The 14,107-nt window shown below is 45.5% G+C and overlaps 1 protein-coding gene across 1 annotated transcript in view; it reads left to right on the forward strand.

Annotated features, from left to right (window-relative positions):
- Positions 1 to 2,966: 2,966 nt before the first annotated feature.
- The window catches only part of LOC123482082 (regulating synaptic membrane exocytosis protein 2-like), a 43,776-nt gene continuing 32,635 nt past the window's right edge, over positions 2,967 to 14,107 (forward strand). Inside the window, exons 1-2 of the mRNA XM_045208344.1 lie at positions 2,967 to 3,196; positions 3,832 to 4,010. Of these exons, the coding sequence (XP_045064279.1) occupies positions 3,847 to 4,010 (164 nt within the window). The 5' untranslated portion in view covers positions 2,967 to 3,196; positions 3,832 to 3,846. The remainder of the gene's footprint in view (positions 3,197 to 3,831; positions 4,011 to 14,107) is intronic.

The following is a 14,107-nucleotide window of genomic DNA, read 5'->3' on the forward strand; positions in this document are numbered from 1 at the left end:
TGCTTGTGCTTCTAGCTCCGACAGTGCAGTAATATCTAACAAGTAATATCTAACAATTTCACAACATATACACACACATCTAGTAAGGAATGGAATTTAAGAATATATACATATATGGACAAGCCATGACAGAGCGGCATGGACTAAGATACAGTAGAATATTATAGAATAGAATACAATATATACATATGAGATGAGTAGTGCAAGATATGTAAACATGATTAAAGTGACTAGTGTTCCATTTCTTAAAGTGGCCAGTGATTTCAATAGGCAGCAGCAGCCTCTAATGTGCTAGTGATGGCTATTTAATAGTCTGATGGCCTTGAGATAGAAGCAGTTTTTCATTCTCTCGGTCCCAGCTTTGATGCAGCTGTACTGACCTCGCCTTCTGGATGATAGCGGGGTGAACAGGCAGTGGCTCGGGTGGTTGATATCCTTGATGATCGTTTTGGCCTTCCTGTGACATCGGGTGCTGTTGGTGTCTTGGAGGGTGGGTAGTTTGGCCCCGTTAATGCGTTCGGCAGACCGCACCACCCTCTGGAGAGCCCTGCGGTTGCGGGTGGTGCAGTTGCTGTACCAGGCGGTGATACAGCCCGACAGGATGCTCTCAATTGTGCATCTGTGAGGGTTTTAGGTGCCAAGCCAAATTTCTTCAGCCTCCTGATGTTGAAGAGGCTCTGTTGCGCCTTCTTCACCACAATGTCTGCGTGGGTGGACCATTTCAGTTTGTCAGTGATGTGTACACCAAGGAACTTGAAACTTTCTACCTTCCCGTCGATGTGGATAGGGGGGTGCACCCTCTGCTGTTTCCTGAAGTCCACGATCATCTCCTTTGTTTTGTTGACGTTGAGTGAGAGGTTATTTTCCTGGCACCACACTCCCAGAGCCCTCACCACCTCCCTGTAGGCGGTCTCGTCATTGTTGGTAATCAAGTCTACTACTGTTGTGTCGTCTGCAAACTTGATGATTGGGTTGGAGGTGTGCTTGGCCACGCAGTCATGGGTGAACAGGGAGTACAGGAGGGGGCTGAGCACGCACCCTTGTGGGGCCCCAGTGTTGAGGATCAGCGAAGTGGAGATGTTTCCTATGTGGGATGAAGTCTGTTTTCTGCACAAATTGAGCGCAAAATAAACAGTTATACTATACAACGATACTTTTGAATGCTTGTTTCTTACATTAGAAAATCAAAATATAAAATTAACATCCAAGGTGCTCAGATTAGCATGATTTGTGTTTTGTTTATCATATAGGTGGTATAACGACGGATGCATTATAGCAGTAAAATCCTAAAAATAGTCAACTGATATATGGGTCTGGCACTAATGATGGTAACAAGGTTGATTTGTTTCTGAATTGTTATTTTAATATGCCTGAGTTCCAGTGACCAATGAGGTCTGTATTGTAATTGATATACATTTGTTGCAGGGCAGACAAACACAAAATTAGACTGACTTTTACCAATGTCTTTGGGTTCATTTTGTACCAATGATTTCTTAGCATTGTGACTCAAGGTGGATGATCTCTATAGGGGTCACTGTATTGATGCAGGTTTCGTTGGCTGGGACACGTGCTAAGTATCCCACCAGAAAGGATCCCCAAAGGTGCCTTCATGTGGACACCAACTGGAAAGAGCAAGCGAGGCAGGCCAAAAACGACATAGCGACGGATAGTGGTGGCTGAGCTTGAAGTGATGGGTCTCTCATGGGATAGCACAAGCTGTGGCCAAAGACAGAGACTGATTGCAGAAGATTGTTGCAGCCTTATGTCCCACCCGTGAGACGAAGAGGACTAAGTAAGTCAGTAGCTATGGTAACAATGAACAATGAACACACTTTTATCAGTGTTTTGGTGTTCAATGATTTCTCGGCATTCTGACTCAAAGTGGATGATCTTGTGTTGGGTTCAGTGTATTGATGCTAATGGACTTACAGGCTTAATGAGGTATAGTGTTCTATCCACTTTATCACTGCAGGATTTAGCTATGATGCTCACGCCTTATTTCATAATCCTATCAAACCTGGATCATGAGCACGGTTTTGGAAGGGGGGGGGGGGTTAGGACTGGGCCTTGTGATGAGGGGTTAGGGGCTGGGCCTTGTGATGAGGGGTTAGGGCTGGGCCTTGGGATGAGGGGTTAGGACTTGGCCTTGTGATGAGGGGTTAGGGCTGGGCCTTGGGATGAGGGGTTAGGGCTGGGCCTTGGGATGAGGGGTTAGGACTTGGCCTTGTGATGAGGGGTTAGGGCTGGGCCTTGGGATGAGGGGTTAGGGCTGGGCCTTGAGATGAGGGGTTAGGACTGGGCCTTGGGATGAGGGGTTATGGCTGGGACTTGGGATGAGGGGTTAGGGCTGGGACTTGGGATGAGGGGTTAGGGCTGGGACTTGGGATGGGGTGAGAGGGGATAAGAGGGGTGTTTGACATGATAGGACCAAAAAGTTAAGAAGTAGTGTCACAAGAAGCAGCTGATAATTCAATGCAATACATGGATTGTGTTGGTGCTATCTTTTTTCTAGGCCAAATTAAAAATATATATAATTATACCTGGATGGTTAAAAGTAGCCTAAAGTGTTACCAAATTAGGAATAGGAATGAAGTATAACACTACTCATACCTCCAGTTGGAGAGGCAATCCTATCTGAAGAGAATTTGTACTGATCCACAATATGCTGTTCCACCACATAGCAAACTGGACAGCGACATGGTGCTGAAATGCACATTTCTAGTGTGCCCGTGTTGCCGTGTGCTGATGAAGCTTTTAACTTTCGCTTTACATTTCACATCACGTTTCTTCAGAAAATGCTCTTTAACAGGCCTATGGTTTTTATAATCTGGTCCAGCTGCAAAGGATTTCCAGTCCGTGTTTTGCAAATGCCTGATGTCAATGAAAAAACGTCGACAAGCGCCCCTCTCCCCTTCCTTTGTCATGGAGCCGCTCACGCTCAGCTTTGTTCTACGCGTCTCCATCGCTCCGCCTACTCTTCCTATCCGGATTTTTTCATTGCATCCATTTTTGTGCATTTAAGAAATCTCCAAGAATTATAAACCTGGAGGAAAGTGAGAGCGTGGCGCAAGGACTCGAAAGAAAAACAAACAAACAAGGAAAGAGGCGACGTCTTTATTTCAGCATGCGAGCAAAGCCATTCTAAAGGATGACCGCGATGGGTTAGACAGGATTTAACATGATTGCAAAATAAAAGGCAAGAGCTCTATTCTATTTCTCCACAATCCATCCTTGAATGGAGTATGATAATTGTGTTTGGAATGCTTGGTTCCAGAATACCGTATATTTTGGTTATAAAAGCAAAGGGCCTCTATCCACCATCTCCTGTGTATATCTCATAAACTACTGGAATTGGGGAGTTTGTGTGAGAATTAGGCGATGATTCTGTTGGATATGTGTCTTGTTGTCCTCACGGATTCAGTACTCTGTATTTATTATGAGCTGTAGCAGCCTGCTATACCTGAACCGTTGAATCCCCATCAGATAACGTTAATGTATTGGGTGGAAATTGAGGCTATATAGAAAGCATGTCTGCATTCCTCGTAAAAAGGAACATTTTGACACATTGTGTCTTATTCTTAAAGCCCAAATATAACGGCATGCGTGAGGATATGTGTGAACAATCCAACCGAAATGTCTTGCATTAGGGTAGCCTATGCTAGTGGTTATGATGATTAATACAAGAACCACATCAATGGAATATTGCAGCCTAATATTAGAGAGCAGCAAACTGATTGAGCAATTTGGCAATTTTCTATTAATATCAAGTATATCCATTCTATCACTCAATGTTGGTATTTGTTTAAATATATATATATATATATATTTTAGCAATTGTGTGTAGCCATGTCAGCTCCACTCGGACCCCGGGGCCCAGGCGCTCCCCCGCCGGCTGGAGCCCTACCCGACCTGCCGGACCTCAGCCACCTCACCGAGGATGAGAGGAAGATCATCCTGGGCGTCATGGACCGACAGAAAAAGGAAGAGGAGAAGGAACAGTCAATGCTAAAGTAAGCCATTATGATTCGCTATCATTCGAACGTGTGAGAGAGAGAGTGGAGAAAGAGAGAGCGTCAGTGTGGGGACAACGAGCGCTAGCTGTCGCGTCAGCTGTGCTCGTGCAGTGCTGGGTTGGGGTAACCCTGTTGTAACTGGTTGTCGCGAGCTGGAGCTGATCACATTGCAGGGTTACGTAGCCTACGTCCTGCGCGTATTGCCTGTTCTAATGGGCTACTCGTTCTGAGTGGAGAGAAGATATGATATTTATATTATCATTGCCTCTAGAAATAGCTTTTACAATAAGGCAGCATATTGGCTATGCATTTTATCTGTTCTCCAAATGAATGTTCAGATAATATGAGCAGGGAGAAAGATATTTGAGTCGACTGAATATGCTTCAGTAGCCTATGTCTTTCGACAGTTAGCAATGCATTTGAATCCTAGGTTATTAAGCGGCCTTCTCACTCTGTTGGCGTTGGGTTGGTTTAGCAACGGGCGCCATCTTCGCATCAAATCATACCACTTCCTTTTCAATCACGTACATATTACACGACAACGATTAAACAAAGGTGTGTGAAGAAATAATTAGATATATCCTGTATAATGATTTTCAACGTTAGCCTATCTGTCAGACTACACTGCATCAGTGCTATCGAAACGGAAACGTTCACTCTCCTGTGTGTGCCGCCGAAAATTTCAGCACCACGGCGCTGTCCAGTTCTATGCATAGAGCAGCAGCACAGTTCTCTGCGGTTGACGTTTACGCGTGTAGATAGATCATTAATTGCTATTCATAGGCTAAGCTTTGTGTGCCAAATGATTGACATGCTTTTGACAACGCTTTTAGTGTAATAGTAAATATTGAACATAGTTATCTCTATGTTGTCACTTCCTGCAGATACTGTATTATCCTGATGAAACTTTAATGGTTCTGTTTACATAGACTGTAACTTTCTTCATTTTTTGTGGAAAAGTCTCAAATGGTCCTCTGTTTTACTGGGGTTTTGGGATTATATTAAGACTACTGTATTTTTTTCATCAACTTTCCTCTCCTTAAGTCTCTGGAATTTGAATAGAAATGAGGAGATATTGTATCACAGGCAGGTTTCTAGGAGTTCACTTGTGGATCTGCACAGTGGTTCAAGGGTCAACATGCAGGTTTTTCCAAAGAGCCTTTTGGATTCCAGATGTCAGGCCTTTTCTTAGTCCCAAATGGCAAATTTCCTTTATAATGCATTACTTTACCATATGGGCCCTGCTCAAAAGTAGTGCACTCTATAGGAAATAGAGTGCCATTTGGTGCCACATTCAGAGACTGTGACGTCGTGTGTCAGGCTTTTTAGGGCCATTCAATGCTGATGTTTTCCGTCATCTGGTAAATATTAACAGTTGGGTTTGATCTGATGGGGACTGGGGAGGAAGTCACCTAGTGGAGCAATACTGTGGTAAATATGACTCACAGACTCCAAGATAATGGCTGGCAGGCCACCTCAGTTTGTGCTGCTGCCTGCGTGTGAATCATCCCTGGCTGTTTTTCCCATCGCTGAGTGCTTTTTGTATTTCTATCTCTCTCTCTCTCTCTCTCTCTCTCTCTCTCTCTCTCTCTCTCTCTCTCTCTCTCTCTCTCTCTCTCTCTCTCTCTCTCTCTCTCTCTCTCTCTCTCTCTCTCTCTCTCTCTCTCTCTCTCTCTCTCTCTCTCTCTCTCTCTCTCTCTCTCTCTCTCTAAAGCGATTGTCAGCTTTAGTCACTCACAGCCATGCAGGCTGCCAGTGTTGTCACAGCCTAGCGTAGCTCGACTAACTGAGTGTGTGCAGCAGGAATGCTAGTCTACCTTACAGGCGACATGGTCACTCAGTCACTGTCTCTAAAGTTCATTATTTTAAGACACACACAGACTGGGGTGGTGGGCTGAGACAAACTGACCTTTTGTGGCTAATGCAGAAATATGTATCATTCCATATTCCACTGATTTTGCAGAGAGTGGTTTTACTTCAAATGATCATGATATATGGTTGTTTTACCTACAATAGGTGAATGCACTTATTGTAAGTAAGTCACTCTGGATAAGAGTGTAGCTAAGGGACTAAATGCAGATGTATGATCACCCTGCCATGTTCCCTGTGTGGCCTCCCCCTTCTTCCCCCTCTATCCCTCCCTCCTCCCCCTCTTTCCCTCTAAATGCTTCAGTTACCCAGAGCCTTATCTCATTAGCAGAGGTGAACAAAGGAGGGTTGTGTCCCAAATGGCACCCTATTCCCTATATAGTCCATAGGGCTCTGATCAAAAGTAGTGCACTATATTGGAAAGGGTGCCAACTGGGATGCACACAGGGTATATGTCAGCCTCACAGCACTTACTTATGTTAGTATTATGGTCTGGGCTGTTTGTCAACAAGTGTTGTCACCAGACATGTCACATGTTAAAAACAGTGTAGGTTTTAGGGGCTATTTGATATGGTGTGTTTATATCCTGTATCACCTAACATGAGACAGGAACCTCTTAAGCTTTGCTACGGACACAAGTAGTGCACTATATAGGGAATAGAATAAGGCTCAGGCCAAAACTAGTACACTATATAGGGAATAGGGTGCCATTTGATAGGCAACCTGTAATGTAATAAAGGGAATCCTGAGATAGAGAGAGAGAGAACGTTAGAGAGACAAAGAGAGACAGAGAGAGACAGGGAGAGACAGACAGAGAGAGAGAGAGAGAGAGAGAGAGAGAGAGAGAGAGAGAGAGAGAGAGAGAGAGAGAGAGAGAGAGAGAGAGAGAGAGAGAGAGAGAGAGAGAGAGAGAGAGAGAGAGAGAGAGAGAGAGAGAGAGAGAGAGAGAGAGAAAGAGAAGCCTCCAGGTGTGTAGGGCTTGCCAAGTCCCTGTCCCTGCTACCAAGACAATGGCAGACAATTCAGAGGAATGCAGGGAGAATACTGCTGCTGCTACTGCTGACTCCCATGTCATTATTCAGTCTTCCCCACTTCTACATACTAGCATGTGTGTGTGTGTGTGTGTGTGTGTGTGTGTGTGTGTGTGTGTTGTTCCTCATCTGTCTACATATTACTACATACTGTATCACAACTGCTATAAATCCCAACAGTTTTCAAATGAAATAGCCCCCCGTAAGAATTTCCTCTTTAAGAATGACTATGCTGCTGAAATGCATGTCAATACATAATGACATGAATGCAGGAGAACCCATTGACTTCCCAGAGCCTGTGTGTCTGAACTCTATCATTTTTGCTCCATAACAATTAACACAATATTGTTTGTTATTGTTTGAAGGGTGAGTGAGATGTGGTATTTAGAGAAACAGTCACTTGCATAATCTTGATATTTTTAGACAATGTACCAGTTACACTAAATAGCCAGTCAAATGTTCAAGTTGTAATGGAAGGGTATTCAACTCTTACCCTACGAGGTCCGGAGCCTGCTGTTTTTCTGTTATACCTGATAATTAATTGCACCCACCTGTTATCCCAGGTCTAAATCAGTCTCTGATTCGAGGGGAACAAATAAAAAAAGGAGTGGAACTGGCTTCGAGGTCCAGATTTGAGTTTGAGGGTTCTAGTGCTTGGTCAATTTTATGTCCCTCTGATATCGATTGGTTGTTTCCCCATATTAATCTCCTATCCTTACAATACAGTAGCTCGACTTATTCCACTTTTTGTTTCCAATCCGATGTAGTCTCTATAGCAGCCATAAGACGTTCTATAGCTCTGATTTGTTCAAAGAAACATCCATACATGTACTGTGAGTTTAGTTAACGAACAGCACCAATACTAGGTGACGTGATGCAATATGGAATGATTAAACGCAGTGCACACTACTCCAATTAACCAAGCATCCATCGCTCCAGGTCCACTGGCACTTCAAACAGACTGTAGCCAGCTAGCTGTATGCCTGCTGCAGCAGTCGGTCAGCTCCCCATGCTTCACTGAACCTCTGACTGTTACTGTAATGACAGATCCGGGACCCCTCCTCACCCAAACACCCTGGGATGCAGAGACCCAGGGCCACAGGGAGGATCCACAGATCTGCAGCCCAGGATCAGGAGCTCTGGTTGGGGTAACCCAGAAGGCCCAGAGGAGACCTGGGGGTCCACTTCCTCCAGAGAGTGACCTGGTGCCCCATGGTGTCCCACGGTGGAGGAGACCCTGTCTCTGCAGTCACTCCCCCCTCCTCCGGTCCTCGTCTTGTAGGCTGACTCATTACCCGTGTCCCAGGGCTCACCAGGGGCCTCCACTGACAGCCCTAATTACAGTGGCTGGTTCATGTGAGGGACTCCCACTGAGATAGTGCTATTCTGGGGCTAAGACATCTGCCACCATGGCCCTGTCCGGGTCCCCCCCTGCTCCATCTTGTCTAAAGAGCAGGGCCATAGAGGATGTCCCGGTCCCCACCCCCTCTGCATGTACTGTAGTTTACTCCAGAGGGACTTGTATGGCAGGGTCCATGTATCCTGTCTGTCCAGAGTTGTTAATGATGAATGAATGCCAGCATGTTGACCATAATGATAGCCTTCTAAGACTAGCCTAGACATCCTGCATGACTCAACCTTTTACCTCTCTTGCTCTTCCTTCTCTACATACTCCTCATGTTACTAGAAAGATTTCCCATCAACACACAGGTCCTGATAATTCTATAGGTCAGTAATGTCAGAGTTACCACTCGATGTGAGGAAAAAGCATGCTGGCTAAACCCTGTGCTTCCTCACAAAGTGTGTGTGTATGTGTGCATGTGTGTACGTGTGTGTGTGTGTGGTAGGTAAAGGGGGCGAGGGGTGGGGGTGGGGGTGGATGGCTTAGGAATAGGTTTGACCAAGAATTGGCTTTCTTTTCACTCACCATTTTAGTATAACAATGTCATTGATTTCCCCAGCCCAGTCCATTCATCTCATAGAGGCAGAACTGCATTGTGGTTAATGGAGTTCACAGAGGGCATGAGCACACAGCTCCAGGAACCAGAGCAGGCTCCTCCCCTGGCTGTACAGCAGAAGCCTGTGGTTGTAGAGGTTGTGTAGTGGTTATGTAGTGGTTGTATAGTGATTTAGGACAGCAGAAACCTATGGTTGCGTAGTGTTTGTGTACAGCAGTGACCAACATGGTTGTGTAGTGATTGTGTAGTGGGGAGTGTAATGGTTGTGTTGTGGTTGCGTAGAAGTTGTGTAGTGGTTGTGTACAGCAGAGACCTATATGGTTGTGTGGTGAGGCGAAGAGGTGTGTGCATTGCTCCAAAGTATCCCACTGGACAATGTAGACACGCACTCTCTCTCTCTCTCTTTACCATGTGAAGAGCAGATTCTCCCATCAGCACAGTCTCCCATCCCCCACCACGCCCCCAGGGGAGGGAGAGAGAGAAAAGGGGGTGGGGGGGGGGGGGGGGGTGGAGAGAGAGAGCAGGAGGGGGGGAGGGGGATGCTTGACTCTGTAAAGCAGAATGCACGCCAAAGGAATACAGAATGTTAATTAAAGGAACAATGCGTTTTGGTGAGGCTAGGATAGGATTGTACAGATATACTGGAGTCTGGTTAGAGTTAGACCAAACATGGCAATGTGGTTTGTCATAATCAGTTAATATTTCCACTTATCTCTCCCACTACATTTTATTCTGTCTCAGTCTGAACTGCCTTTCTCTTTGGCACTCACCATCCCTTTAATGCCACTTTGCTTCAGAGTATCTGTTGAATTTGAAACCTTTCCTAACACACTGAAAGCAAACTTTGTGGTTACATTCACGGTGCATGCCTCTTTAGACCTGATCTGATTCAGCCCTCATTGGGATAGTGCAGTTCAGTTATATGTCACATATATAAGGTCTACTGGGGCGTGTTATAGGCTGTGTTGTTCTGTGAACTAGCTACATTCTAGACATTTAACAGATGCTCTTATCCAAAGAGACTTACAGGAGCAATTAGGGTTAAGTGCCTTGCTCAAGGGTACGTCGAAAGATTTTTCACCTAGTAGGCCCGGGGATTCAAACCAGCGACATTTCAATTACTGGCCCAATGCTCTTAACCACTAGGCTACCTGCTAGCTTACATTACATTTTAGTCATTTAGCAGACGCTCTTATCCAGAGCGACTTACAGTTAGTGAATACATGTTTAATTTTTTATTTTTATACTGGCCCCCCATGGGAATCGAACCCACAACCCTGGCGTTGCAAACGCAATGCTCTATCAACTGAGCTACATCCCTGCCGGCCATTCCCTCCCCTACCCTGGACGACGCTGGGCCAATTGTGCGCCGCCCATGAGTCTCCCGGTCGCGGCCGGCTGCGACAGAGCCTGGATTCGAACCAGGATCTCTAGTGGCACAGTTAGCACTGCGATGCAGTGCCTTAGACCACTGCGCCACTCAGGAGGCTTAGTGTCAGTAGAAGGCTGAGGGAGTGAAGCATTGACGTGGGAGATGGTATCAGCTGAAACCATTGGTTGAATAGTGGGTGTGTATTGGTTACGTAGTGGTTGTGTACAGCAGAGACCTATGGTTGGGAGGTTGTGTTGTGGTTGGGTAGTGGTTTCTGTTGTATGAGAGGTGTAACGGCCTGCGTTCTGTGAGCTAGCTGGCTGAATGTCAGTAGCTGGCTGAGGCAGAGAGAGAGCAGCTCTCTGCTCAGTACTGACGTATGAGATGGTATCTGGAGCCTGTTCTGCTGCTGATATGACAGGAACAGGACATCAGGCCCATTCACAGAGAAATCACTCTGGTCATCTCAAACAGCACACGGCTAGCTTCTCTGGAACAGGGACAGGAGGAGCCCATTGTCTCCCAAAGCTTTGTTCTTTATTAAACACATAGATCTGCATTAGTCAGCAGTGCCCATATGCACATATTCACTTCCGTTCCATTCTATCCCATGAAGTTTCAACTCATTCTCCCCTCTCTCCTGATTGTCAATTGAATTGCCCTTGTTGATTAAGTGGGAAAACGTGTGATGGAAAAGTACATTTCTCACCCAGAAGCTTAGATCACATTTGCAGAGCACAGTGTTTACAGTGTGCACAGTACTGCAGAGTATTTCTACTAGGGACTGTAGTAGCAGTATAGTGTATTGTAGTGTGGGGCTGTAGTGTGCTGCCCAGGCAGAGCACACAACACACAGCACACAGCTCCTGGGGTAACACTGTTACATAAGCCTCTGACAGAGAGCATGCTGGGAAAAGGCAGCCTGGGCGGCTGGAAAGCAGGCAGTCAGCACTACTGAGGTGGGGCTGGTGAACCTAGAGAGAGAGAGGGGGGAGACCAGAGAGAGAGAGAGAGAGAGAGAGGGAGACAGAGGGAGAGAGAGAGAGATCAGAGAGAGAACAGAGAGAGAGACCAGAGGGAGAGACCAGAGGGAGAGAACAGAGAGAGAAACCAGAGGGAGAAACCAGAGGGAGAGACCAGAAAGAGAGACCAGAAAGAGAGAACAGAGAGAGAGCCCAGAGGGAGAGACCAGAGGGAGAGACCAGAGGGAGAAACCAGAGGGAGAGACCAGAGAGAAAGAGAGAGAGACGGAAAGAGAGATGGAGAGGTTGCGAAAGAGGGAGAGAGAAAGAGGGGGAGGGCGATACAGAGAGAGAGACAAGACAGAGAAAATAGAGAAAAGGAGAGAGTGAAAGAGAAAGAAAGAGGGAGTGGAAGAGAAAGGGAGGTACTGTTTATCACTTTTTTGACTGGCTACTGCAAATGGACTGTCAGACAGATAGAAGACAGGCCCAGGCCAGGCCAATGGAAATTAACTACTAGTGGAGTCTCAGTATGAGGTGGTTGGAGACCAGAGAGCGAGGGGGAGAGAGCGGGGGGAGGAAGGTAAATTAACACCTAGTGAAGTGTTAAACAAATCAAAATATATTTTATATATGATGTTCTTCAAAGTAGCCACCCTTTGCCTTGATGACAGCTTTGCACACTCTTGGCATTCTCTCAACCAGCTTCACCTGGAATGCTTTTCCAACAGTCTTGAAGGAGTTCCCACATATGCTGAGCACTTGTTGGCTGCTTTTCCTTCACTCTGTGGTCCAACTCATCCCAAACCATCTCAATTGGGTTGAGGTCGGGTGATTGTGGAGGCCAGGTCATCTGATGCAGCACTCCATCACTCTCCTTCTTGGTCAAATAGCCCTTAAACAGCCTGGAGGTGTGTTGGGTTGTTGTCCTGTTGAAAAACAAATGATAGTCGCACTATGCCCAAACCAGATGGGATGGCATATCGCTGCAGAATGCTGTGGTAGCCATGCTGGTTAAGTGTGCCTTGAATTCTAAATAAATCACAGACAGTGTCACCAGCAAAGCACCCCCACACCATCACACCTCCTCCTCCATGCTTCACGGTGGGAACTACACATGCAGAGATCATCCGTTCACCTACACTGCGTCTCACAAAGACACGACGGTTGGAACCAAAAATCTCCAATTTGGACTCCAGACCAAAGGACAGATTTCCACCGGTCTAATGTACATTGCTCGTGTTTCTTGGCCCAAGCAAGTCTCTTCTTCTTATTGGTGTCCTTTAGTAGTATAATAATAATAATATGGACTTGGTCTTTTACCAAAAGGGCTATCTTCTGTATACCACCCCTACCTTGTCACAACACAACTGATTGTATTCAGACCCATTGACGTTTTCCATATTTTGTTACGTTACAGCCTTTTTCTAAAATTGATTAAATTGTTTTTTCCCCTCATCAATCTACACAAAATAGCCCATAATGACAAAGCAGAATTATTTTTTACCCTTCCCCAGATCTGTGCCTCGACACAATCCTGTCTCGGAGCTCTACGGACAATTCCTTCGACCTCATGGCTTGGTTTATGCTCTGACATGCACTGTCAACTTTGGGACCCTATATAGACAGGTGTGTGCCTTTCCAAATCATGTCCAATCAATTGAATTGACCACAGGTGGACTCCAATAAAGTTGTAGAAACATATCAAGGATAATCAATGGAAACAGGATGCACCTGAGCTCAATTTCGAGTCTCATAGCATTTTTTTATTTTACCTTTATTTAACTAGGCAAGTCAGTTAAGAACAAATTCTTATTTACAATGACGGCCTACACCGGCCAAACCCGGACGACGCTGGGCCAATTGTGCACCGCCCTATGGGACTCCCAATCACGGCCGGTTGTGATACAGCCTGGAATCGCACCAGGGGGTCTGTAGTGGCGCCTCAAGCACTGAGATGCAGTGCCTTAGACCATGCGCCACTCGGGAGCCCAAAAGCATGGGTCTGTAAACTAATGTAAATAAGGTATTTCTGTTTTGTATTTTTTCTGAATTTGCAAAAATTTCTAAAAACCTGTTTCACTTTGGAAAAACATTTATTTAATCAATTTTAGAATAAGGCTGTAACGTAAAAAAAAGTCAAGGGGTCGGAATACTTTCCGAAGGCACTGTAGATGTCTGTGGCGAGGGCAAATCATTTTTTTCCGCATCTCTCGTAGTTGTATAATTAAGAACAGTATCTTGTAGGATTCAATAGTTGGAATTGTAAGAGTTGTTGCCCTGTCCCTTTCTCTGCGATTGTCATTCTTAAAAAATTTTTTACCCCTTTTTTCATGATATCCAATTGGTAGTTACAGTCTTGTCCCATCGCTGCAACTCCCCTATGGACTCGGGAGAGGCAAAGGTCGAGAGCCACGTGTCCTCCGAAACACGACCCTGCCAAGCCGCACAGCTCACTTAACCCGAAGCCAGCCGCACCAATGTGTCGGAGGAAAGGTGCAAAGTTATGGGCAAAGACACAAAACATCCACATCAAATAATAAAATAGAAAACAACCACTTTCTGTGCAGTTTTAATTTACCATCCTTACAAACCACTTAATGTAAATGTACATTACTGTATTATACATATGCTGGTCACCTAGGTTTGTACCTGTAGACTTTCCATTACCATGAATAAAAACAATGCACAATACAGTAATTGAGTACATTGAGACATCAAGTGGTTTGTGGTGATGTGTTGTGATGATGTGGCTCAGTTGGTAGAGCATGGTGCTTGCAATGCTAGAGTTGTGGGTTCGATTCCCACAGGGGACCAGTATGAAAAAGTATGGAAATGTATGCACTCACTACTGTAAGTTGCTCTGGATAAGCGCGGCTATGGAAAAGGAATGAATGAATAG

This window comes from Coregonus clupeaformis, chromosome 28 (assembly GCF_020615455.1).
Source record: "Coregonus clupeaformis isolate EN_2021a chromosome 28, ASM2061545v1, whole genome shotgun sequence".
Lineage (NCBI taxonomy): Eukaryota > Metazoa > Chordata > Actinopteri > Salmoniformes > Salmonidae > Coregonus > Coregonus clupeaformis.